General features: G+C 38.5%; 1 protein-coding gene across 4 annotated transcripts in view; it reads right to left on the reverse strand.

The window, feature by feature from the left end:
* Positions 1-23,820, reverse strand: part of LTBP1 (latent transforming growth factor beta binding protein 1) — a 136,674-nt gene that overhangs the window by 36,374 nt on the left and 76,480 nt on the right. For all 4 annotated transcript variants that reach the window (XM_062572045.1, XM_062572044.1, XM_062572047.1 and 1 more), the window contains exons 13-19: positions 23,569-23,694; positions 22,738-22,860; positions 19,169-19,288; positions 15,890-16,012; positions 13,686-13,808; positions 9,412-9,534; positions 6,088-6,213 (exon numbers count right to left, since the gene is read on the reverse strand). In XM_062572045.1, the coding sequence (XP_062428029.1) occupies positions 6,088-6,213; positions 9,412-9,534; positions 13,686-13,808; positions 15,890-16,012; positions 19,169-19,288; positions 22,738-22,860; positions 23,569-23,694 (864 nt within the window). The remainder of the gene's footprint in view (positions 1-6,087; positions 6,214-9,411; positions 9,535-13,685; positions 13,809-15,889; positions 16,013-19,168; positions 19,289-22,737; positions 22,861-23,568; positions 23,695-23,820) is intronic.

Raw genomic sequence — 23,820 nt, forward strand, 5'->3', positions numbered from 1 at the left:
GGGCTCCTGGGGCTGAGTCTTGCCTTGCCCCAGGTAGAGGGCACATACGAGCAGCATTGCTCTTCAGTGTCTTTTTGAAAAGAAAGAGTAGAGCCCAAATCCCATCCTGCCTCCTCCTCCAGCTGGTAACAGTCAAGACAAAGAAAGGCCCAGGAAAGTCAGCAGAGACCCAGCTCATTTCTCTCTTGACAAAGATTACTTTTTTACTTTTAGACCATGTCTGAAGCTCAACTGAAAGTGAATTCTTGGTCCTCGGAAACCAGCCTTTACTATTTGCTGTGGTTGGGGTGGAAGCAGGTTTTAAGACCACATACGAATTTTCTAAGGCTAGAAGAGACTGCATCCACATCCTGTACCCCACCTCTTGCACAGGTTACAAAATTGTCTCAGGTAATTTCTGTATCAACTGAGTAAATTGCAGAATCACAGCATCTTTTTCGGAAAGGCATCTGCCTTCATTTTAGTGATACCAAGTGATGGAAAATTCACCTCTTACTGAGTTGATCCACTGGTTCTCAACCTACAGAAAAAAATAAGTTCATGCAAAAACCGTATGTATCACATACACTGACATCTAGGAGACATCAAGGGCTGTATTTGATGTTTTTTTAAAAAAATATATATACTTGGGGACAGAATTAGCCGAATAATATTCTATTTACTTTGCTGGTTTTGCCAATAAAGGCTTTTAATGCTCATTATATCTTGATTTATTAAACAGATGAAGGAAAAATATTGAAGGAATTAATCTTAAAAAGGGTTATTTTGTATTTGGCAAAGAATGCAATAGCTAGTATGTTTATTCTGAAGAAAGTGAATATGAAAATTTGACTGGTTTTTGTACTCTACACTTTTTGAAATCTACTGTAAGCCATCCCTAGCAGAATTAATTCAGCTGTTTCTGCTCACTCAGCTATTTTATCTGAGTTGAAGAGACACTGTTAAAGGTGAAAAGTGAAATATTACATTTGATACCCTTTCTTCTTCCAGTCACCATAATAATAGAGTTATAAAAGGATGCATATGAAGTTACTGGGGGGGAAAAAAGGCAAGTGCAAAATAGAGCCTCTGCATCAGCATTTGTGGTTGCCCTTTTCCCCTCTTGCTACTGAGCATTAGACTTGCATTTTTATTTTAAATTTTAGCCTCCTATGACCATTTGGAGTTTCATATATCTGGTCAAAAAATGCTAACGGTTTATTTCTTATCCAGAAAAAATGATTAAGTTAGGAAAGAGAATTCAAACTGAGTAAACAGTGGAGGACTGACAACTAGGAATTTAATAAAATAGACAATAATGCAATGTTTGTATTTCCAGTGGCCAATTATAGTTTAATAACAGAAGTTCCTGAGCCACAGGACAGTTATCCTATTAAAAGCCTAGACAAAAAAGAACTACAACTGGGGATTTTAGAATTACATGAATTACAGTACTTTTCTTACTTAATAGCTAAATGTTAAAGAAAACAGAGGAATGGATCATGCAGCTGGTTCTCCAAAGGTAAACTAAGGTCACTGACTGAGAAGCTGCAGAAACAAAACCTATCATTGTAGCAAGTGTCCTAATTAAGTATATAATATATCCACAGAAGATAGCTTTATTTTTAAAAAAGTACACAGTCTGAATATGACTGTATCTTTCAGTGCTTGGGAAATTACAGAGAAGGTCCAAGCACCAAATATTTTTCCTTGTCTAGACAGCTCACTCAGAGGACTCCTGTTTTATAGCCGGAAAGGGCATTTGTTTCTTTAATTGCCCTGCAAAGCATGAGGTTTGTAATCGACAATTCTCTTGCTGTATGGAGACAGAGTGAAGAGAAAAACTAATATTGTCTATGTCTATACAGTGACTAAAGTAGCTCTCTGTAATTATGACCTGTTTTAGAACCCTTGACTCAGTGCTGTCATCTTTGATCAAGACTACTTTGATCTAAAATTGTCAGGATCTAAAGAAAGGCAAAACCTGTATGTCATCAAGCCTATTCCTGTTCAGCTCAACATCAACCATGTTCCTGGTTTCTGCCAACCTGAACAGGATGGAGGCATGATTAATCTCAGGCACATTTAAATCTCACTGAAATCTACTTATACTGCAAAGTGTCTTGAAGAGGGACTACTTTCTAAGACAGTTCATACAGTGCTTAAGACAACAGAGGTCTGATGGTGTTGAGGACGGTAAGGAAGGGATTCTTATTTCCCTAGCCAGTGTCTTGAAAAAGCACAGATTTGATGAAACTGAAGATGTCTACTGCATAAAATTTACTCTATATAACAGAAAATACTCTGCCCCAGAAGGAGCTGTATTGGAAGTATAGAATCTTACTATACCTTTTTCCTAAAACTGTCTTGCCTTCTCCACAAGGACAGAATTGATGTGTAGTTATGGCAAACATCTACTTCCTTAAAATATTTTTGGTTGCAGAGGAAGCAACATCACACAATAATCTGCTCTTCATGCAAAGCATCCAGAAGGGTCAGAGAGACGTAACTCAGTGGACCAGGACAGGAGAATAGGATACAAGACAGGAAGTGAGCGGAAAGGAAGAAGCCAAAGGTGGAGAGCTCGGATGGGGTGAGGAAGTATTTTTGGGGTGCCTGTTGAGGCAGGCAACGAAGCTTGAGGGCCTAGAGCAGGAAGAGAGACAAACGAGGAAGCCACTGGGAGACATACAGGATTGGGCATGGAGACAGAAGAGGCAACTGAGGCAGGTACTGACTTAAGCATCGGTGAACCTCTAACCTGAGTTTTTGCCAACTGGCAAAACTGGGAGCCAACTGGGTAAAACGCTGCCTTTCCAGGCACCCCTGAGAGCTCGACAGGCAGCTAGGGAGCACGCGGCAGCCTCCTTTTCGGAGAGCGTGGTGCAGCCAGACTGCTGAGCCTGGGCCAGGCGGCGAGGAATGTCACCGCTACAACAAAAGTTTGTCTATGCCTTGGAAGAAGACACAGTCTCCACAGCTGTTGAGTTTACTTTGGCCAACAGCCATAAAGACTCCATACCAGAGCTGAACCACACGGGGTTCTTAAATGTTTTATGTTGTTGTTTCTGCCTTTTCAAAAAATGGTTCAAACTCGTACAAAAACAATCTGGAAATATGGAAAATCTGCTCCCCAGGTACAAAAGGGCAGCTGAATCCAGCAAAATTTCCTCGGGTTCTTTCTCTGATGGTATAAACAGTTATTCTCACTCACTTAAGTAGAAGTAAATTTGCAGAGGCACCTAGTGTAAAGAACAGTAGCTCCCACGGCTGGAAGCCACAGCCTTTCCCAGCACCTGGAATGTCACACATTCCTTTTTTTTCTGAATTTTTTATTTTGTCTTGTCTTCTTGCACAAAGCTGACTCCTGAAACCAACACCAGCACAAAGATTAGTACTGAAGTGCTCCCTTTAAATGATTTTTTTTTCAACTCCAGAATTGTTTTTATTAAAATGACAGAATGGAGAAATAGTCATGGTACAAAAGGAGTACTGCTGCTTCACAAGACTAGAAATGGCTTTGATTCGCCAAGTTATTAAAATACTTTTCCAAGTGCTGAATATAAAGTCTGATCTGTATTCCATACACACCACCAATTACTTATGAAGCACAGTCAACTGGTTTTGTACTTGTTGTTTTATTCTTCATTAAAAAAGCTCTCAGACTACTCACAGTCCTGGAAATGCATCTTGTGATTTCATCCTTTTCTACTTAGTAAAACTTTGGCTTTTTTGTTCTAATCGAGATTAACTTTGCACCTTTCATCATCTGTGATGGTTCTTCCCTGAGAACGATGCTACTTCATTAACTGTCAGAGATCCAGACAGAGGGGCTCATTGTTTCTGGTATGTCCCCTAAAATTAGATATCACTGACTTTATTTAGCTATGTTTCTGTTCAGTTCTGCCCTTTTTAATTTCTGAGACATTGATTTCATAAGGTTAGTAAGAGTTCTTCTAACTTTGGTCTAGAATAAAACGTTTGGTTTCTACTAAGAGCAGGCTACATTCTTCTCTGCCTACTTTTTTTATTTTTTTTTAAACTATGCTCAACAGTGAGGCAAAACACCTGCTACTACTTTTCTTGCTGAGAAACTGAATACATTTAACCACGTCCTTCCTAAACACTGACTGAAATGCATACACGCTGCCAAAAGAGTCCATGAATGTGTTTTTAACAATTGGGTATCAGAAAAATTGGAATTATTCTCATTACTTGAAACCATAAAATACTACCTTGCCCATCAGTCCCTGGAGCTATTCAAATTCACTCTCTCCAGCACACCTGACTGGGCTTTTCTCTTAGCAATCAGAGAATGTTCCTTTCAATTTATTGTATGATTGAAAAATAAAGTAAATGTTTAGAGAGGAAACAACACCAAAGATACTGCTGGACTTTTTTTTAGTTATCAATAATTAATTAGAACACAGTGTATTTGATGTTATGCCATATCTAAATAGATAGCACTCATTCCCTTACACCAGCATAACAGTATTCTCTTGCCAAAAGTATATTTTATTTCATCAGTAATTATATTAGTTATTATATAGCAGTCTATGTGCCAGCTCAAATAATAATGCTGTTTTTCCTGCGGTAAAAATAGGGGGAGGAAGTTTTAATACACATTCTAAGCTGGAGGAAGAATCTCTTTGCTAGCCCTGAATGAACTGATGTGAAGAGCTGGCCCATGAAAAAATTCAATCATATACACACTTGCTGGAATGTAATTTAGGATGCAGAACAGCTCGCTTGCTTACTGCTTGTGTGCTTGCAGTTCATCGCCCAGAGATTTCAATCCTGAGCTACTGAGAAATCTTCCCAGGACTCTGCAGGCATCCTGCAGAACTACTACTGTAGGACTTTCTTCTCCCTCCTAAACTGATACCATATTTTTTTGCAAGGCTTCCTTGAAGAGCCCTCTCATCCACAGGAAAAAAACACTTTTCATCCAGTTAGGGAAATTTTTGTTTTCTGTACCATCACTTACCACAAAAAGCCACATATCTGCTTGGTATAATTGATCACAAGTCTTCTGCTTTAAATTAAGTGCAGCACAGCTGTGTCACTAGCAAGTGTGCGCTTTCAATTAGCAATAGGACGTTTTCTCATGCTGTAACCAAACAAAAAATCCTAGGCACACCTAAATTCCAGGCTTGTGGCTGATGTTTCTTACCAGTGTTATTACTGAAACAACTTTTACAGCTTTGTGTGAAAAATACCTGCATGAGCATACATGCATATATTTGTGAAGTGTTAGCTGGCTTTAGCAATGCAGAGACCTAATTACCAATATTTCTGCCATTTCACAACATCCGAGATCCTGTCATAGATTATAAAAGTCCATAAACTGACAAGATTTTACTACAAATTCTCGAGTTGCTTTTTTTTCCTTTCTTTCTTTCTTTTTTTTTTTGAAAAAGAAAAGGTCTTGACAAGCAAAAGTCTGTTGTTTAACATAACAGCAATGAGATCACTCACTCAGTTCATGCTTGCTGCTAATGCACTTAAGAAGCTTTCAGTTATTTGATTCTAAATATTTTGGACAGTAAGGGCTACCAACTTAGAAAGTATCAGGCACCTGTGTACCAAACTCCATTTACATATATATTGTATATATTTCTTCCTTCCACCCTCAGGATAAGACAGAAACTATTTTCCATCTCTGAATAGATTTTCATATTATTACAGATGTCCACTGGTTTCATATATTTTAACACAGGTATAGTGTTCCCTTCTTTGAAACCATTTGCCATAGTCTGGTCAGTATTTTCTCCTTTTCATTAATTTGTTTTACACACAAAAGATAATCAAATGTTACGATGGCAAAATTGTTAAAAGAAAAACAAATGGCTTCTAATAAACATCAACTCTGTTACGTTGTCCATTTTGTATTTTTCCTGTTAAACTTCGTAACACAGAGACAGCAATATACCAAACCACGCATTTAAGAGAAAAGGGAACAAAGGGCTTTTAATGTGGCAGACTACCGAGTTAATGCACGTTTTGGAATCTTAGACTCAAACTGTGACTTATGCACTCACCCAATTAGTAACAGCAGATCAATGGGAATGCAAGGGGACACTCATGCAATAGCGTGACTTTTCTCACCTTCACATGTTCGGCCGTCTGCAGACACAGAAAAGCCCTGCTCACATATGCAACGGTAGGAACCATCTGTGTTTAGACACTCCCCATGAGGTGAACAAAGGTCAGACCTCTCACATTCATTGATATCTGAAAACAGAGAGGCATTAATAGCTTTGCAAATCCTTCATTAATGCTTTTCTTGCATTTATTCTAGCATGTGTTACTGCAGCATGTATTATTAATTAATGCCTACTTTTATCAGTTAAAAACTTTATCTTTTAAGCTTAAAAAACATGAAGGTATTTTGGTTCTAATGCACATGAAAGACTTTGCCACAGAACATGGCTAGCAATAGCAGCTTTTTTTATTGACATATTCAATTTATTTTCAGTTATAACTGTAACTGCTCAAGACTATCTTCTCTAGAGTGAAGGACCACATTTTCTGCTGGGCTCGCAGAGCCTAGCCTACTAGAAAAAAAAAGACAGTAAAAAGTAATAATAATCATACCAATACTCATTACTAAGCCTAAGTTCCAGTAGTCTTAAAGTCTCAAAAGCTCTTATTTCCATCAGCTATGTAAATGATGCTCCCATTCAGGACTAACCAAGTCTTCTGAGAACATTCTTGAGCTCCATATGAGCATCAGTATGTCCTGCTTTATCATTCTGTCTATGCCACTCTGCAATGAGGCTGAGCAGATGAGTGTGATTCATGAGATGTCAGGAGAAGCTCTATACTAGCCAACATTTCTTCTATGATAGGGAAATTTTCAGATGGCTCCACTGCATTGCTTTTTGCTTACTGTACACTGGTCAACCTGTGCATCAAGCCTCATGTGTTACCAGCAGGTCTGGGGCTGCATCTTTTCCAGTAAGTTTATTTCACACAATTTAAAGCCAAATGCTGTCTTTGGCTGATGGGGAATGGTCCCAAATGCTTGGTATATATGATGCCATGATTATTGTTTCTTAAAACTGCCAGAAAAATACTGGAAACAAAACAGTAGACTACATAAGACTAGAAAGATACACTGAAAAATGGGAAAATAAAGTTAAAAATGTTAGGGAAACAACATTTAAATTATCTGAAAAGAAAACCTATTGCTTGCATGCTTTCTAATGTTTCTAATGTTTTATTAGACTCTCTGCTGCATGCTACCTCAGCTTTGCTCCTTAACAAAATGCATGTTCATAATTTCTAGTCTAAATTAGTTCAACTTTGCAGCTGCTGCAGCCTGCAATAATCTGCAAAATCTTGCCCGTGTTAGTCAAGAGCTCAATTATGATTTCTTCTGTAGGTAGTACTGCTATGGTCAAGTCACACCTCATTTTTTCATTTGTCAAAATAAACAGTTTAAAATAATTCAATCTTTTTTATCCCATTAGCCTTTTGGGGGTTCATGTCTGAACGCTCCTCAACTGATCAGCATCCATTTTGAACTGTGGGCACCAGAACTTCCCTGTACAACAATATGCCATGAGCAGGTGTATCAGCACAAGACAGAAGTAAATAAACCCCACTTACTCCTGCTGAGCACTCTGCTTTTTATACCTTCCAAGGAGTGCATTAGTCCTTCTGGCCACAGGGTTGCACTGGAAGCTCACATTCAGCTGAACATAACTGACCCCTAAATCCTTTCCAGTCACTATGTCCCAGAAGGAAGTCTGCTATCCCACAAGCATGACCGAGATTCTTTCTTCAGTATAAAACTGTCTCGTATTAAGACGCACATTGTTTCCTCACACAAAGTTTACCTCAGGATCCAGATAGCTCTTTACTAGTGGCTATGATCTTGATCTTTTATCATGCTCCTAATTTCTCTGTATAGATTCTCCACAAAATGATTTTATTTATTTATTTGCTGTTACAGATAGCAACTGATAGAAGTAACTTTCAATCATTTAAAAATGTTTCAGTTTAGGTGCTGCTGTGGAAAATCCTTTGAAAGTACTGCTGGAATTGAAAGAATTAATCATTTATGATTTGACTAGTTTTTGCCCAGTCCAAAATATGGCACAAGAAGATATAGCAAAGATCTCCGTTTTTTCTGCACTAATGACATTTCTACTCTAACATCCTATGACAGCTCAACAGCAGATAGTTTTAACATTGTAAAAAAGTGTAACTGTACTTAATTCTGCTCACCACAGATTCCTACATGTTCTTTTGCTGTGTCCAGTTTTTGCTTTTCTAAATTGTCTGCAAACATAGTATCTCTTCCATTTGTTTTGCTATTAATCTGGCTTCTTCTCAAGCAGCTTCACTCTCCTCAATAGCAAGTTGTTATTTTTAAATTCTGAGGGGTCTTCTTTTTCAAGTGAAGCTCTCCTGTCTAAAATGTTTTCCAATTTTCATTCACATTTTTCGATAGTAAAAATACTATTGGTCCCTTAGTTGGCTCATAAGTGCTTTCAGTTTTGGGAAGTATATGTATTTCTTGTTTACACAGCAGAGTGAAGATAGCAGAGTGGTATTAAAGCTAGCATTGACTTACAGCCTGTGATCAATTCTCCGTTATCTGCTAAAGCAAGGTCTAATACAGCATTTCCTTATGCTGAATGCAAGACTTTCTGAGTTAGAAAGCAGTCACGTCTAATATTCAGAAATTTTACAGGGAGTTGGTTGCATAAGATCTTCAACACAAATCACTTGGAATACAGCCTCACTGGTTAAATCCAAACCGTGCCGTAAGACAAGAGCCAAAGCACAGTCCAGTCTCCTGGTCCTCCAATCATTTGGAGCATAAACATGCCTGGACCTATCACTCTTTCCAGCTCTAATATCATGGATTTTTTTCCTCATAAAAATGGAGAAGTATGGTTGAGTCCTGAGGCATGCCTCGGTCTCATGCCAGCATTGAGTTGGGATCATTCAAACCTAAAAGCCAAGAAGCACTTCTGGGTTTGGCAATGTCAAGCTAGCCTCAGATAACACATTCTGTTCCTCTCCTTCCTTCACTGAGCACTGCAAAATGTGTAAGAGATGAGAGAGATTTACCTCATGTGACTTGGTGCTAGCTAGACTGCTCTTGTCTGTTAGTGCATGGATTCACAAATACAGTAGGTACTATCACATTAAATGCTCCCAGAATGTGGGAAAATGCACCACTCTATCTCTTTGAGTCGTCATATAAACTCTTCCATGTAATGAAGGCTGAGATTAAACTTGTTGAAAGAGTTTCTCAGCATATATTTATAACATTAAGTCAGAAAAGGAAAAAAGCACTAGAGATCATAGTAATACAAGTTTCTCCTCTTTATCCTGGTCTGTAACTTTCACAAGTTATACTTGTAAACTTGCATATTTATACTGACAAGAATGTTTTTTATAGCAATGCCATACCTTGACACCCTCTATTGGCTATCTGCTGGAAACCATCTGGACAAGTGCATTCATAAGACCCTTCAGTATTCACGCAATTTCCTCCAAGGCAAATATCACTATCTTGAAGGCATTCATCAACATCTGAAATAAAAATATCACTGAATAATTAGACGATGTCAAAAATGACTAAACTTTTAATAGTGATATTTTGATCTAATGTAGCAACTTGAAGCACCAGTTTCCTTTAACTGCTGTGGAGGGAAAAAAACACAAAATATCATTTACTACACTTTAAGAGGTCCTTTCATATTCTCTTTCATTGCATTGTCATCGCATTGCACTTTTTGCATTGCTAGAAAATTGCAAAATTTGAGTTTGCATGTCATTTCTTCTTAGCAAGCATGACTAACATGAGCCATCTGTATCTCTAGCAAAAGTAACCACAACAGATCTTAATACAAATGTCTCCCCTACCTTAATTGTGACTGTGGTGTTGGAGTGTTATAATTAACAAGAAAACCCAAGCAGCTGTACATTTAGAAGACAGACACTAAAAAATGTCTAGTAATATAAATTTGTACTTTGTAAAAGTTCATTTGGACTTGTTTAAACCATCATGCAAACAACCATGAGCTGGAAATAATCTGACTCAGATGTCCTCCAGAGCATATGCAAGCTCAAGCACAGCTCGTGAGTCACACTAGCCCAAGACATGCCTCTGAAGACTACTTGCACAGCAGCGTCACAGACAGGAGACCTGTAGGACATGGACTGCTCTGACCATACAGTTGGGCTAATAGTTGCTTTTTCAGAGGATGTTCACATGATGCAGTACTGCCATTTTGCAGGCTTAGCAACTTGGGTCGGGAAGCAGCTTTTACATAGTGCTACACCCAAGCCATAAACCCAGCTCAAGAGTCAGGACATGTAGGGTGGAGCACTCAGTTGCCTATATACTATGTTCCCAGTACCAAGCGTCAGGTCTACAGACAGCCCCTGTGTCTCAGCATCCATGGGATAAACATGCTGACACATTAGCAAGGTACATCTCAGGTTACACACTGCATAGAAGGTAATCAAATATTTCCGGAACAGGATACTAACATCTTCCTCAATACTGTTTTTATTAAGAAATTTTCCCCATGCTTGTAATACAAACATACACAGTATTTTATGTTTACAGCATATAACCACAGCACTCTCCCCTGGTGACCTCCTGTAAAATGTTTTTCTATGCTGTCCATCCAAAGATTTCCTAAGTATGTATTTCACTACTGGGCAGCTGTAAGGTTTTGAACCAGAACTGACACAACCATGCTGTGATTTAGATCCTGCAGGCGTAGGATTCATCATAGCCACACTGCAATTAAGGGGCACTGCTGGTTATACAGTAGCATCTGCTCCACAAACCACTGAAACTGACAGAATGAATTCCACTGTCCCCACCTATAGTTTCTACTTTCTCTTGTCTTCAAAGTGTTTGAAGGCAGCCCCAGCAAAGGAAACAGCTCACAGTTTTTCTGGCACAAGATTAACTTGGCAAGTGCCTACGTTCCAGTGATATTATACAGTTCTGTGTTTCACTACAGCTAAAGATGCCCCAGAGTACTTCATGATCATGCCTCTAGTTATAAAACAAACAGAAAATAAAAGAGAATCAGGTTAAGAAAAAAAGCTCACGAGCAACTTTCCTCTGTGTCCACAGGGCTCTGCCTTGTAATTAATTGAGTCTATGGCTCTAATAGGACAGATAGTTTCCTCTGAAAAACAAGTATCAAAAAGAGTTTTTTCTACTGCCTTTTGATTATTCTGACTTCTTAAGGATGAATTTTAGTTGATTAGAATTGTAACATTTCCTGCTTTGCAGGAATTCATAACAATAGCAGTTAAAAAAGACAAGATGACCTCTTTCTACACTTATCTTTGGAAAGCTCACTGTACATCAGAGTACAACTGTCCTTGAGATTTTGTCTATTAGACAAAAACTAAGAAATAAAGATAGCTTTTGCGCATAACTGAATGTTACTGCAGATAAAATTGCACTTATTTCTGACAAAATTGTGACCCTTTAAAAATGATGTGTTTTATAATAATTTTCAATTGAGAAGCAAATTGTGGTTTATTTAAACCAGCCATTAATTTTAACCGGGAGCAGGAGAAAAAATTAACGGCTCCCTTGCTCTGAATTAATGCCAAGCCCCAAAACAAGATGATGTTTTCTGCCAAATACTGTCAAAACACATTATTTCTATATATGACACAAACCTTCCCTCTCTGATGCAGCTCTTCACAGCTCCTGTGGTTCCTACATAAGAATCTAGAGAAAAATCTGAGACAGTAACTCATGCTTGAGATGTTTAGTCCTTTTACCACCCTTCACAGGTACATGTTTAGGGCAATTTTGGCTGTCAAAACCTCTGAAGGCTGCTAGTAGAATATCCAAGAAGTGGGTCTCTGGCTATTATGCAGAGGAAAGAATGAATCTTACTCTCTTCACCTTAAACAAGGAATAAAAAAATCATATAATTAAACTGCAACAATAAAGACTGCATTTGCACATTTGGGAAAAAGAAAATCTAACACGAGGATAGCAAAGCACTAGCATAGGCTGCTTGAAAAGATATTTGGAGTCTTATTCCCTGAAGCTTTTTAAGAGCAGGTTAGCCGAATATCTGTGAGGAATAACAACCTATTGTCCATTCTGTCTTTGTGAGGCAGGATGGACCAGTGATCCCTTCCACCACATTTTCCTTTGATTCTTGTCACAGTGTCTCTGCATCTATCACAACTCATGAAGATCTTGATGCCCGATGACAGCACACAAGTTTCAAATGCTCGTATCATCAGCCTACATTTTCTTTAAAGCTGGTTCAACTGATGCTGGTGTTCACCAGGAACTCTGACAAGATCTTGTTAAGTTCTTCTAGGACCAGATTCTCCAAACAGCTCTGTACCGAAGAGAATCAGCCTGCTGAGAAGATTTTAAGATTTTCTTGTACCTAGCTGCTGAGCATTTCAAGACATGCTGTTACTCTTCATATGTGGACAATCCAGCATTATTAGCACTGATGAAGCCTGGTCTGATGTCACAGGTTTGTCTTGAGAAGATAGCACTGAGCTGGCACAGCAGAACTGCTCTTCTGTCTGGATCACTTGGAAAGGAGGATTCCTGACCCATTGCTGTGGGTGAGAAGGTGATAACTGCCTCCTAGAGTGGTGTGTGGAGAATAACCTAACAGCAGAACACTATTAGGTAGAATGGCAATAAGGAGCTGTGTCTTTTTGATTGTATCAGTAGTCACAGGGAGCATCTGTGACTGGAAAGTCAGACTGGTAAGTTTATTTGTGTTAATACCACACGCATGGCAAGAGCTTAACTGAGAGAGTTTTCTTCCCTAAGGTGGGAGATAAGGAAGCAACTGAGGTAGAATCTGTTCTGAAGCTTGCTGGTGAGTGATGTCACATGCTGAGGGTGATCATGAATAGTGCAGCAAAAGTGACTCCAACTTACATAGCGTATCCAGATGGTATAGCCAGCAGTGTGAACTTAGAGGGCTCCAAGACATGGGATAGAGGAAAGAGAATATGCTTGAAATAATTGATTAGAAAGTTTGCCAATTACTGGACAGTAAGTTTTCTTACAGGAGAAGTCATAGAATGCAGCTGTTTTCTATAACACAGTATTTCCCCCCATGTTTGCTATACATTTTTCACCTCTGATTTTTGTTTTTAAAAGATCACTATGTAGACTGCCTTCTTAGACAGCGGAAGCTGTGACCTACAGTATATTTACCCGAAGCTCATCTTAGACTACGTTATTTTCTCCTGCCAATGCACATCTGCGACTGTGGTGGCTGGCTACAGATCAGAGCTGGCTACCAGCTGGAGAAGTTTTAACTTAAGCAGGCCCCCATGCCAATAGTGCATGCTGGTAGAAAACTTTGTAATTCAGAACCAAACACGGATCTCTGTGTCAGAATCTGAGCAATAAGAATTGAAAAGAATTAATTGTTCTTGGTAAGGATGCTCAATTGCTCTCCCACTCTTACTGTAAGAAACACAGATGCTGATTTCCTGCATGTGTAAGGATAACAGGGCTGTTTCTGAGAATCCATTAAACATGTGGCTGTGTAGGCAGAGCCTGTTAAATGGTTGACAGTAAGGTATTCAGAAAAAAAGAGGGGCAATACATCTTTATGCCTCATCCTCAAAAGAATTTGTGCCTACGGATGAAATATTTAAGATATTACTGGAAAAAAAAATCAATCAATACCTTAAGTCTACAGCCTTACCTTCACAATGATCTCCAGTAGCTGATAACATGTAACCTTGGCTACAAATACATCTGAAAGACCCTTCTGTATTCCTGCAGCGTCCATTCGCACAGAGTGATTGTTGCTGGCATTCATCTATATCTGTAGCAGAGGAGACAGTGACAACATAAAACATTTGAAAATACCAATTGCTAAGGAAATAATGCAATAATCAACTCTGAACAAAACAGCAAAGTCGAGTGTCAAAATAAAGTTCCCCTTCTCTTGGTCTGGTTTATTAACAAATGCAGACAGTTGACACAACACGTGAAAACAGATGAAATGGCAGACTGGACATTTTCCACAAGTCGACTGCTTTCAGCATTCTCTCCTTTAGTGTCAATATATCCCTCAGTGCACATGCACTTATGCACACATGCATGCGCACACACACTGCTTGAGAGCTTCCTTTGTTTCTCTTATATCTGGCAAAGGTAACAAGCCAGCTGCTCCAGTGAGTCAGCAAAACCCACAAAATACTTTCCAGCAGGATCACCACCTTTTAACAGGGTGGGGTTTTCAGATGCACACTGCCAGGCTGCTGCACTTTTAAGTTGTATATTAAGGTTCCTTTTAATACTTGCCTTTGTAACAGTATTAATCCTCTAAGTATGGGGAAATGTCTCTCCACTTCCACAACCACTGTTTAGCCCTCAGCACTTCAAATCTCACAACTTGGGTTCAGCCTGGGTTAACAGATGGATTTGAATAGCAAACTTAAATTTTCCTATGAAAATCCCCAAGCACTGAAGGGGAGCAACACTTTGAATTCAGAACACAGTATATGACCTGTCTGAGCTAGGAAGCCTGTTCCCCTCCCTTATTTATACAACTAACACACTGTAATTAAATCGATATGGTAGGTTGAATGTCTTTCTAAGGCTGAATGTCTTTCTAAAAATGTACTCTAATTCAACAGCAGGAAGTTAGTCAATGAGGTTTTTCAGGTCTGTGTTATGGCTATGTAGTCTGACCTTTTGAGTAATGGTCCCTGGTGACCACAGAAGTTTTAAATTTAAGGATCACCGAAGTCTTTGGGGCTGCATGAAGTATCTAAGCATGTACACGGTGCTGTGGAGTAAGGGCTGTCCTTCAGAAGAGTGCACTTTAAGAAAGACCATCTGCACATGCCAGCTGAGCTTGGCAAGGGCCCTTTTCCATGAAACGCTCCGAGGAAGCAGTCAAACTTTGTCTACATACTTTCCCCAAGACCAGGCTGCTGTGTGTCCTGGGCAGCACATTTAACTCACTCAAGACACTTAACTTACACTCATAGTTTGTTTCAAATTTCCTGACAAATTTAAATGAATAATCATTTAGTTTTATTGTATTATTCTAGCACTCAGAAGCCTGACTCTTTGGTGCTATACCAAAACACTTATAGAAAAAAAAGGGGAAAATATAAAAAAAGGTTTAGAAGAAATTCCTTCAGGGTTCTGTGTGCTTCCACAGCTTTCATCCTTGTAAAAGGGTTTCAACGAGTCCCTAATGCCTGCTGTTCAAGAAGCAAGGGGATATTCATACCTCCTGTATGCCCTCCAGACTTCTGTGTTCTGAATTCAGACTTAATTTTGCTCCACAGGGACTGCCCTGATGAGAATTTAGATGTGGAAGAAATGCAGGACCTGACACACTGGAGGTTCAGGTACTGTTCTTAGAATTATGGTACCGGTCTCTCTCTCCCTCTCTACTAGATGTACTACTTGAAATGCAGTGATGTAGGCATCAGCTCTGGCGCTCATCCTGGGCGCTAAGCTGAGTGTAGCCTGGCTTTTTTGATTCTCTGCCCCACATTAAGGGAGGGAGGGGGGGAGAAAGAAAAAAGAAAAGCACGGCAAATGCCATGTTAAAAGTTTATGGCAGAGAAAACTAGGGTCCCTAAACCTCTAAAACAATGTAAGTGTCAGGAATATCAATTCAGTAATATAAATATTACATGTTCTTGATTAGCTTTTTTCACCCTCAGATGTCTTATAACAAAACACAAAGCATACAGTGCGGCCATGAAAGCCATGATATGGAAATCTTTTTTCTTACATTTTTGGCTTACTTAGTTTTAGCTATTTAGCTTTAGTGTACTTCTGTTTTTTCTCTATTAAGAGATATAAAGCTAGATAAAAAATATTATCCAATCAGTATGTGGTATGTGCAACATTATCAATTTTAGCCATATTCCTTCCTACCTTCACATTGATCCTCTGCTGCAGAGAGTTTGAAACCTCGGCCACAAGTACATCTGAAAGACCCCTCAATGTTTTCACAATGTCCATTTGTACAGAGATTGCCATACTGACATTCATCTACATCTGTGAACACAAAAAAGTCATAAACATATAAGGAACTATCAGCCATCTTTCAATTGGGCTTGTGAATTTATTCAAATTCTGCAATAAGCAAGATTATAAGGAGCTTCTCTGTATGTTTTGAGCTTGTTAGTTCTGGGGTAATTCTGATTTTAATTAAAAGGATTTAAACTTGGTCTGGCCTGTGCTCAAACACTCAGCTCTATTCATGGTCCATGGACTAAACCAATGTTCTCACTCTAGTACTGCAGGGACTCTAGTTTATGCTAATAAACATTTTATATATGTATATGTGTATATATATATGTGTGTATGTATATATATATATATATACACACATATATATCAGTTCTATTATGAACTAACAACATTTGCATCATCCTTACCTAAATAAGATTATGTTAACAATAATTTTCCTACAACGGCTTCAATCAGTGCAGCTTAGTATAGACAAAAGGTCAGCAAGGGCTGGCACATTCATTCTCGCATTACACACTTTTACTCTTAGAAAGGATAAATGATAAAAGTGATATTATATCACAAGTATATCACAGTTATTCTGTGATAAAAGCACTAGCAGCTGCCAGTGCTTTGTCAATGTTATCACTAATCTTTCTGTTACTGTAAGGAACATTCCAGGGAAAGTCTACTGCAGACACAGCTCATGTTGTCAAGGCTGCGTTAGAAGTTCTCTCTGAAACCATGTTCAAAACACTTGCTCTGATTAGAGTCCCCCAATCTTTGCTACTCATTGCCTCCACCTGTTTACCTGGAGTTTAGGCCTACATATGAGGTAATGGAGTTAGTACAGAACTCGGCCACATTTTCTGCTGCTGAGCTTTTGCTGGATGCATAGTTAGGTTGATCAATGGACAGTGCAGAGGTTAGAGAAGTTCTCCAGTACATAATTAAAGACTATATACAAAACACCTGCAACATGTGACACATTTGTAGATGACATTTTACAAAGGAACTTAAAGGAATTAGGCTCTGAAGGACTTAGCCAACCCCAGGGAAATTTCAAGGGTTTTTCTGCACTTCATGTAGAAGGCTAGCCTATAAAGGCAACAAGAAACTTCAATGAATTAAATCTTTATTGCAGAAGTTTCAGAAGTAAGGTAAGAACTCTTGTTCCAGAGACAAGCCAAATTTATTTGCAGGGGATTTGAAAGAAATGTTTCTTCCACAAGCTATGCATAGAAGTCACTCTCGCAAGTTAACACAAGAATTGCAATATTACTACTAAAGAAACATCTTCAAGAATTCCTCCTGAATGCAATTCGTATAAAACAAAAAGAAACAAAAGAAAAGCAGATAAAAAAGTAACAGCTTCTGCTACAAACCAAGCCAGAATTAATTCAGTGTTCTGAAATAATCAAAATCGTCTTTTTTCTAGAGGTATTTAAAAAATAAGAGGTTCATTTTCAAATTTAATTTACTTTGGGAATGTCATTAATAGCAAGCAGGTGTCCCTCTGTATGGAAAATGCTGTACTTTTTAGCTTCAGTGATGCAGAAAAAATTTAAATCTGATTTGCTTTTATATGCCAGAAACTATATTACTTTCAATTATCTTGTCTTTTGCCACCACAAAGCACACTAAATCTGTCAACACAAAAGAGTAAAATTGTTGATTGTTTGAAGCACTTGAGTCATTTAGGCAGTTCCAGTTTAGAGAAAGCAGGAAAGATTAAAATTCTTTAATTCATCGTCATAACTGCTATTAGCTATTATGAGTATCTGCTGCAACTATTTTCCTCAGGTTAACTTATCATTCATGACTCTTTATAAGCTCCTGTACAATCTGACAGTCAACATCCATCTATCCCCAGATACAACTGAAATCATCATTATCATCTATATTTCAGATAATTTACAGTTCTTTCTTCTCTTGAACCTGTATATCTTGGGGCTGTAGGTACTATACCTCATTACATTCTGGCTAGAAATACAAAGTAGCATCTTCCAAACGTGACAGGGCAGAGCCACAGTCCTAGTGCTACTACAGTCCACAGTAGATAACACTGCTGCTATCCTGCTGCATGAGTAATTTCTCAGTTCCCTACTGATTCAGAATGCTTTCACTGAATAAATCATATACACTTCGCTCTTAATGTACGTGATATTCTCAATGCTTGAATCTAAGAATCTGTTAAAAAGAACCTAATTTAGCAATGAGGCACATAAACTTCCAACTAAGTAACACATCTGCTTCTTATATACTTGAAGTCAGCAATATTATTTTTTGTTTTCAGATGGGACTAAAGGTTTAAGAGACTCTTAAGAGACCCACAGAGCCAGCAAAAAAGCCAAGAAGACAACCTAAGTCTCCTGAGATGGAAGTTCAGATCTGTAACTGATCCTATTGAAGCTCTTTATAGTAGAGCTAGAAGTACATCGATCTGCTCTGCTGACCTCTGTATTACTTTCGAAATCTAACTGGATCCCTAGCATTGTACACAGCAAGTCAAATGACAAGACCAAATGATGCATCTATAACATGCTGATACCTTGCTAGAGGCAGATATTCAGACAGTAACTATCCACTACAGTATGCCTTCATCAGCAAGCAGGGTGTTAGGATGATTAAAAGGAGAGAATTTGTACAGCAAAACTGGTGCTGAGGCCCTGACAGTTACAACATACAACTTTTCAGAAGGTTCACTGCTCCACGGAATGAATGCCCATTTGTAGCTGGAGCACAGTACGCCCATCTTCCAGTGTTATTTCAGTCCAAACAAATCCAGTTCACAGGCTTTTACATGGCTTCATGAATCGAACTCGACTGCAGCAATTGGGGGTGATAAGGAGATAAGCTTTGGAAGTACACTGTCAATCTGAGCTAAAACAATAATAATTTAAAGCTCCCTAGGTAACTTATTATAAACCTATGTTACATTTAGATAATATGGTTACTCCATAAACACCCAGCTATCAAAAATAGAGTGCATGGGCGTACACACTCAAAGAGCAAACAGGAAGGTTCACAACAGACAGGATATCCTTCACAACTGAAGCTGAATTTTAGTTTCCAGTAGGGCCCCAAGAAGTGACGCTCAAAGCTGCAAAATATTTTTATTTCTTCTTTCACAATGCATTAATTTGCTCTTTGTTATCTGTCTCAATCAGTCAACACTGCCTTGAAGCGTATTGAACATACCGTGGCACTGTCCATTCCAGCCTCTGAATCCCACTCTGCAAGGAATGCACTGGTAAGAACCAGGAGCATTAATGCACTGTGCATCTGGACACGTTGTTGGGGTCAGACATTCATCAATATCTGTAATACAAAGAGAAAATAAAATGTAGGTCAGAATCATAAAACAACACTGAACAGTAAACTAATCTGATTATTCTGACTGTGCTTATGTCTTACTAATAAACTTAAAAAGTTGTGTACTTTCAGTCAGAGGCCCACCAAGGTCCAAATTAGTGCAAATTTGTGCCAGTGAAGGAGTATCACCTTGAGTAATAAATTAGATCATGGTTCATGCAACTGAATCTGAATTTTCTACTACGTTTTGCATCCTTAGCAGGCTCTCCACAAGATACAGCAGATCAGACTTTTGGCTTAGATGGGCCAAGACGAACACCTTTGCTTATGCCACCACTTCTACTATACTGAAGCGTTTTGAGGTACCTCCTACAGCCATTCTCAGGAGACTCTAGAAGTACATTGCAATAAAAAAATAAATTGTAGCTCTAGATTTGCAAAGCAAATAAGAATTTGTTGTGAATTCTCCTGTGCCCTGTAGTTAGGCAGTATGTACGTAGTATAGGGACTATGAATTTAACTGTGAATGGTAAGCAAATAAATTGTTTGCAGGAGAAAAGGAGTTAATTGTGTTTGAAGGAAAGCAGAGGCAGCACAGCTCTGTGAGGCTTTGAAGAGTATTCTGGCAGTGTTTAGGGTGATCTACAGACCACAGCATCAGGAGAGAACCTAGTTTATGCATGATGAAGTAACAGATGCCCTGAAAAACTCAGGGATCTCAAGACCAAGTTCTGAGCATCCACCAATAACTTCTCATTCTGCACTGAAGAAATTCACAAGACATGCTATGCATGCAATCTATACAACACTGCATACCAAAAATTACATTCAAAAACAAGTTGAAATCAAGTGATCAATAATTAGTTGATACTAGAATTAAAACTGCATGGGCAGCCTGAATCAAGCCAGCCTGCTTCCACTCTTGAGTACTCATATTATGTCTTTAATCACACAGTAATTATAAACCTTCTCACCAGATCGTTGTTTCCTGAAGTGCACAGAATTATTAAAATCCTCACAGCCCCAGCTACCTCTAACCCCAGATTCCAGTTCTCAGTTAAGCTCTTCCCATTTCCTTGTCCCATGCTTAGCTTTTGTGTCTTCTACAGTTATGGACTACTTTATCCTCCAGCACATGTAACATCAGGGAGACAATTTATTCATAGATTGGGGAACAAGTTCACACCTCCATAGCTATAAACTAGGTAATGGTCAAGCCTTAAAAAAATTCAACATCCCAGCTCCAAGCTGGTCTTTACTGTATGTGGGCAAATCACAATTTTTCACGGGATTACAATTGTCCAGCTGAAGGTACTTTCTCATAAGAACAGCAACAGGCCACCCCAGCCCCTGAGCTGCAGGGTTCCCCTGAAACCTCAGAATGCCTGCACTGTGTCTGCTCTCAAAACAAACAACCCAAGTTAAGTATTTAGTATAAAAATTTTCAGCCAAAACAAAGCCTAAAATGTTGCAAAGCTAAAAGATATCGCAAGAAGATTTTACAGGAACCTTTAATCGTGTGCAGCGATGACCAGCTGTGCTGGTAACAGTGTTCTCTGTAAATGACGAACTTGGCAAGAAGAGCATGTATGTACTCTATGTCTCTGGGGCTGGGGCTGTGACTCCAGCTTGTGTGTGCAAGTCTTGGGGGTAGAACTAAGGTGGGGCAGGGAGCGTGAGTGACCTGTATGTTGTGTGCAGCTTGGCCAATTCTTGCTGTTGTTCCTGAAGCAGTAGGAGGCGGAACGGAATAGAATGGAATTATTTGTGGAATCTGGAATCTGTCAGAACAGTGACTGCAGTGTGTAAAGTGTAATGACATGGTGAAATGATTCTCTGAATGTGTCATTTCCTTGGTTTGATGGTTTAGTGTAGGAGGGGTTTTTTTCCCCTTAAGCAACCCTAAATAGCTTTCAACAGTGATTTTGGTTTTGAGAATTACATATTATTAAGTTAAATGATAGAAGACTATCACCACAATACTTAAAATATAGGCTAATAAGAAATTTGATGCACTGTGATATTCTGATTTCTAGTCTATTTTAGTCAGGTGGATTCCCTACTGACAGACAAGACTTGGAGGAAGCAATTTTAAGAGTAGAGTAGGTGAAACATTTATATGTAAATAGGAAAAAAAAAATGCCCAAATAGACAGAGGAATTTTCTAGTAAAGCTCAGAACAACAAATACATCCACAGCAGCTTTAGGTTATTTGCTAGGCAACCTGACATGTCAGCAATTTTATTCTATCCTATATAGCTTAGACTACAGCATGAATGAAAGTATATTTAAAATGAAGTAGCTGACTGTGGATTTTAGTTCCCAATTTCACGATTGTTGAAAATTAGAAAAGAAGAAACAAAAAAGGCAACTATATCACACTGAAAAGTAATGTGAAGTTGTGAAGGTCGGATGTCCTAGGATGTCTTGTGACATGAAATACCTGCTAGCTGTATATTTCCAAATTAAAACAAAAAAACAAAACTTATCCTCTGCTACCTGCTATTAACATAGGAGAAAAGAGAAACAATGAATCTTTTCCAAAGCAGAAACTTTGTCAGTGGACAGAAAAAAAAGAACTGACAATAACATTAGCAGATTCTGTGGTGAGTGCTGTTCAAAAACCTGTCCTGAGATGAAGTGGTATGAGCCATTTTGGGTTGTGTTTGTAGCAGGGGAGTTCCTTTGCAGTGTCTTAAATCTACGTACTAGAAACTGAATTGCAGATCCAGACATCAAATAACTGAAAACGTTTGGGAGTATGCAGAAGGGTTTCTTGTTTATGATTGCACCCTGTGAAAACTCCCTTTGCAGCTCTAGCCTCAGGTCTGAGCCTCCCTTGAACAGCATGCACTGTTAATCATTCCAAGCAGCAGTAATGTTTGGCACTGTTTTTGCAATATGAATAAATGGTAACTTCGCTTCATCATCCAAGACACACTGTAGATAAAACAAGCAATGCCCTTTTGAATATTATGACATTTTCAGCTGCTGTATAGCAGAAAGTTAAATGATCTGAAGGCAAATTAAATGAACAAAGTAGCTGTGAGAGATATCTGGCAGAAAGATTAAGAGAAACTACTGATGAAACTAAGCACAGAGTGGGATGGAGAAGAGCGAACTCTGAACATAAATAGATATAAAACTACTGTGCCAAGACATTCTTGTTGAAAACAAATAGCAAATGGAGATTAAAATGAATTAAATGAGTGTATCAGGTAGAAAAATATTAAGCTACACATGAAAAAAATCTATTTTGAGGATGAATTATTTTAGTATTTCCAACTAATAGTCAGATTTATTCAAAAAAATAGAAGTACCTTTAAATTTTTCTGTTGAGATCAGAAACAATAGTCAATAAATTACAGTCAATGTGAACATATGGCTCCTCCTATTGCAGTTGTTTGGTTTGGCAAATGTTACTGTATTACTACTGGTGAAAAGTCCAAGCCTACCTTCGCATTCACCTCTTCTGTTCATTTGATATCCACTGTCACAATATTCACATCTGTATGAACCAACAGTATTTATACAAAAGCCTTCCCCACAAGTATGAGGTCTTGAACATTCATCAAAATCTAGGAAGATGGAAAAGAAAAAAATAAGAGAAACTTAACTTCATCATGAAATTACCAAATGCTTGCTTCTCCCCTAAACTCTGCTTTAATTAAACATAAATAAATAAAATACACTTGGATTTGCAAGCGGTTTGCGAGATACAGCCATGCAGCTGGTCCTAATGAGCAGCTCCATCTTGATTCACTGCTTGTAAAATCAGACGGAATGAAATCTAGAAACAATCTGGCTGCAGGAGAAGGGCAGTGAGCAGCCACGTGGTTGCAAACACAGAGCATCTCACTGAGTGTATATCACACCCAGGGCAGCACTAACTTTATGGAGCTCACAGCCTTTTCAGTCCATTCTGGCTCTAGAAGTCCACGGCAGTTATATTTAAACCTATGGCCTGTCATGTTTGCTAATGATTGAGAGTATTCAATTCTTGTATTGCCCATCTCAGAAGGTGCTTTTGTTAACTGGTAGTTTTCCTAAAAGAATATGATATTGAATAAATTCTTGTTTTTCAACAACTGACAGTTTTGTATATCAGTAGAAGCCACTCAAATACTTTCCCCTCCACAATACTAGTGAGAAACAGTTAAAACACTTTCAGGCATCGGTCCAGTACCAATGACATTGAGGAAAAGAAAATGAAAAGGGGACTTCAGTGAGTTTTGGATAAGTTTCTTGATTCATCTTTACTTTTTATGAAGTCAACCAGTAATTACCAACGCAGTCAGTTCCATCTTCACTAGCCATAAATCCAGCTTGGCAAATACATAGGAAACTTCCTTCGGTATTTTCACAGCGTCCAAGGGAACATAGATGGGGCATCTGATTACACTCATTAATATCTACAGAAGAAATAAAAATGTAAGACTATAGGATAACATAATTAGTTGTAATTCTTTTCGTGCACTCTATCTTAGGCTTTTGAGAAGACTGATCTTTTAACTATTTTAACTATTTAAAAGCACTTG

This window comes from Rhea pennata, chromosome 3, assembly GCF_028389875.1.
Source record: "Rhea pennata isolate bPtePen1 chromosome 3, bPtePen1.pri, whole genome shotgun sequence".
In the NCBI taxonomy this organism is placed as follows: Eukaryota; Metazoa; Chordata; class Aves; order Rheiformes; family Rheidae; genus Rhea; species Rhea pennata.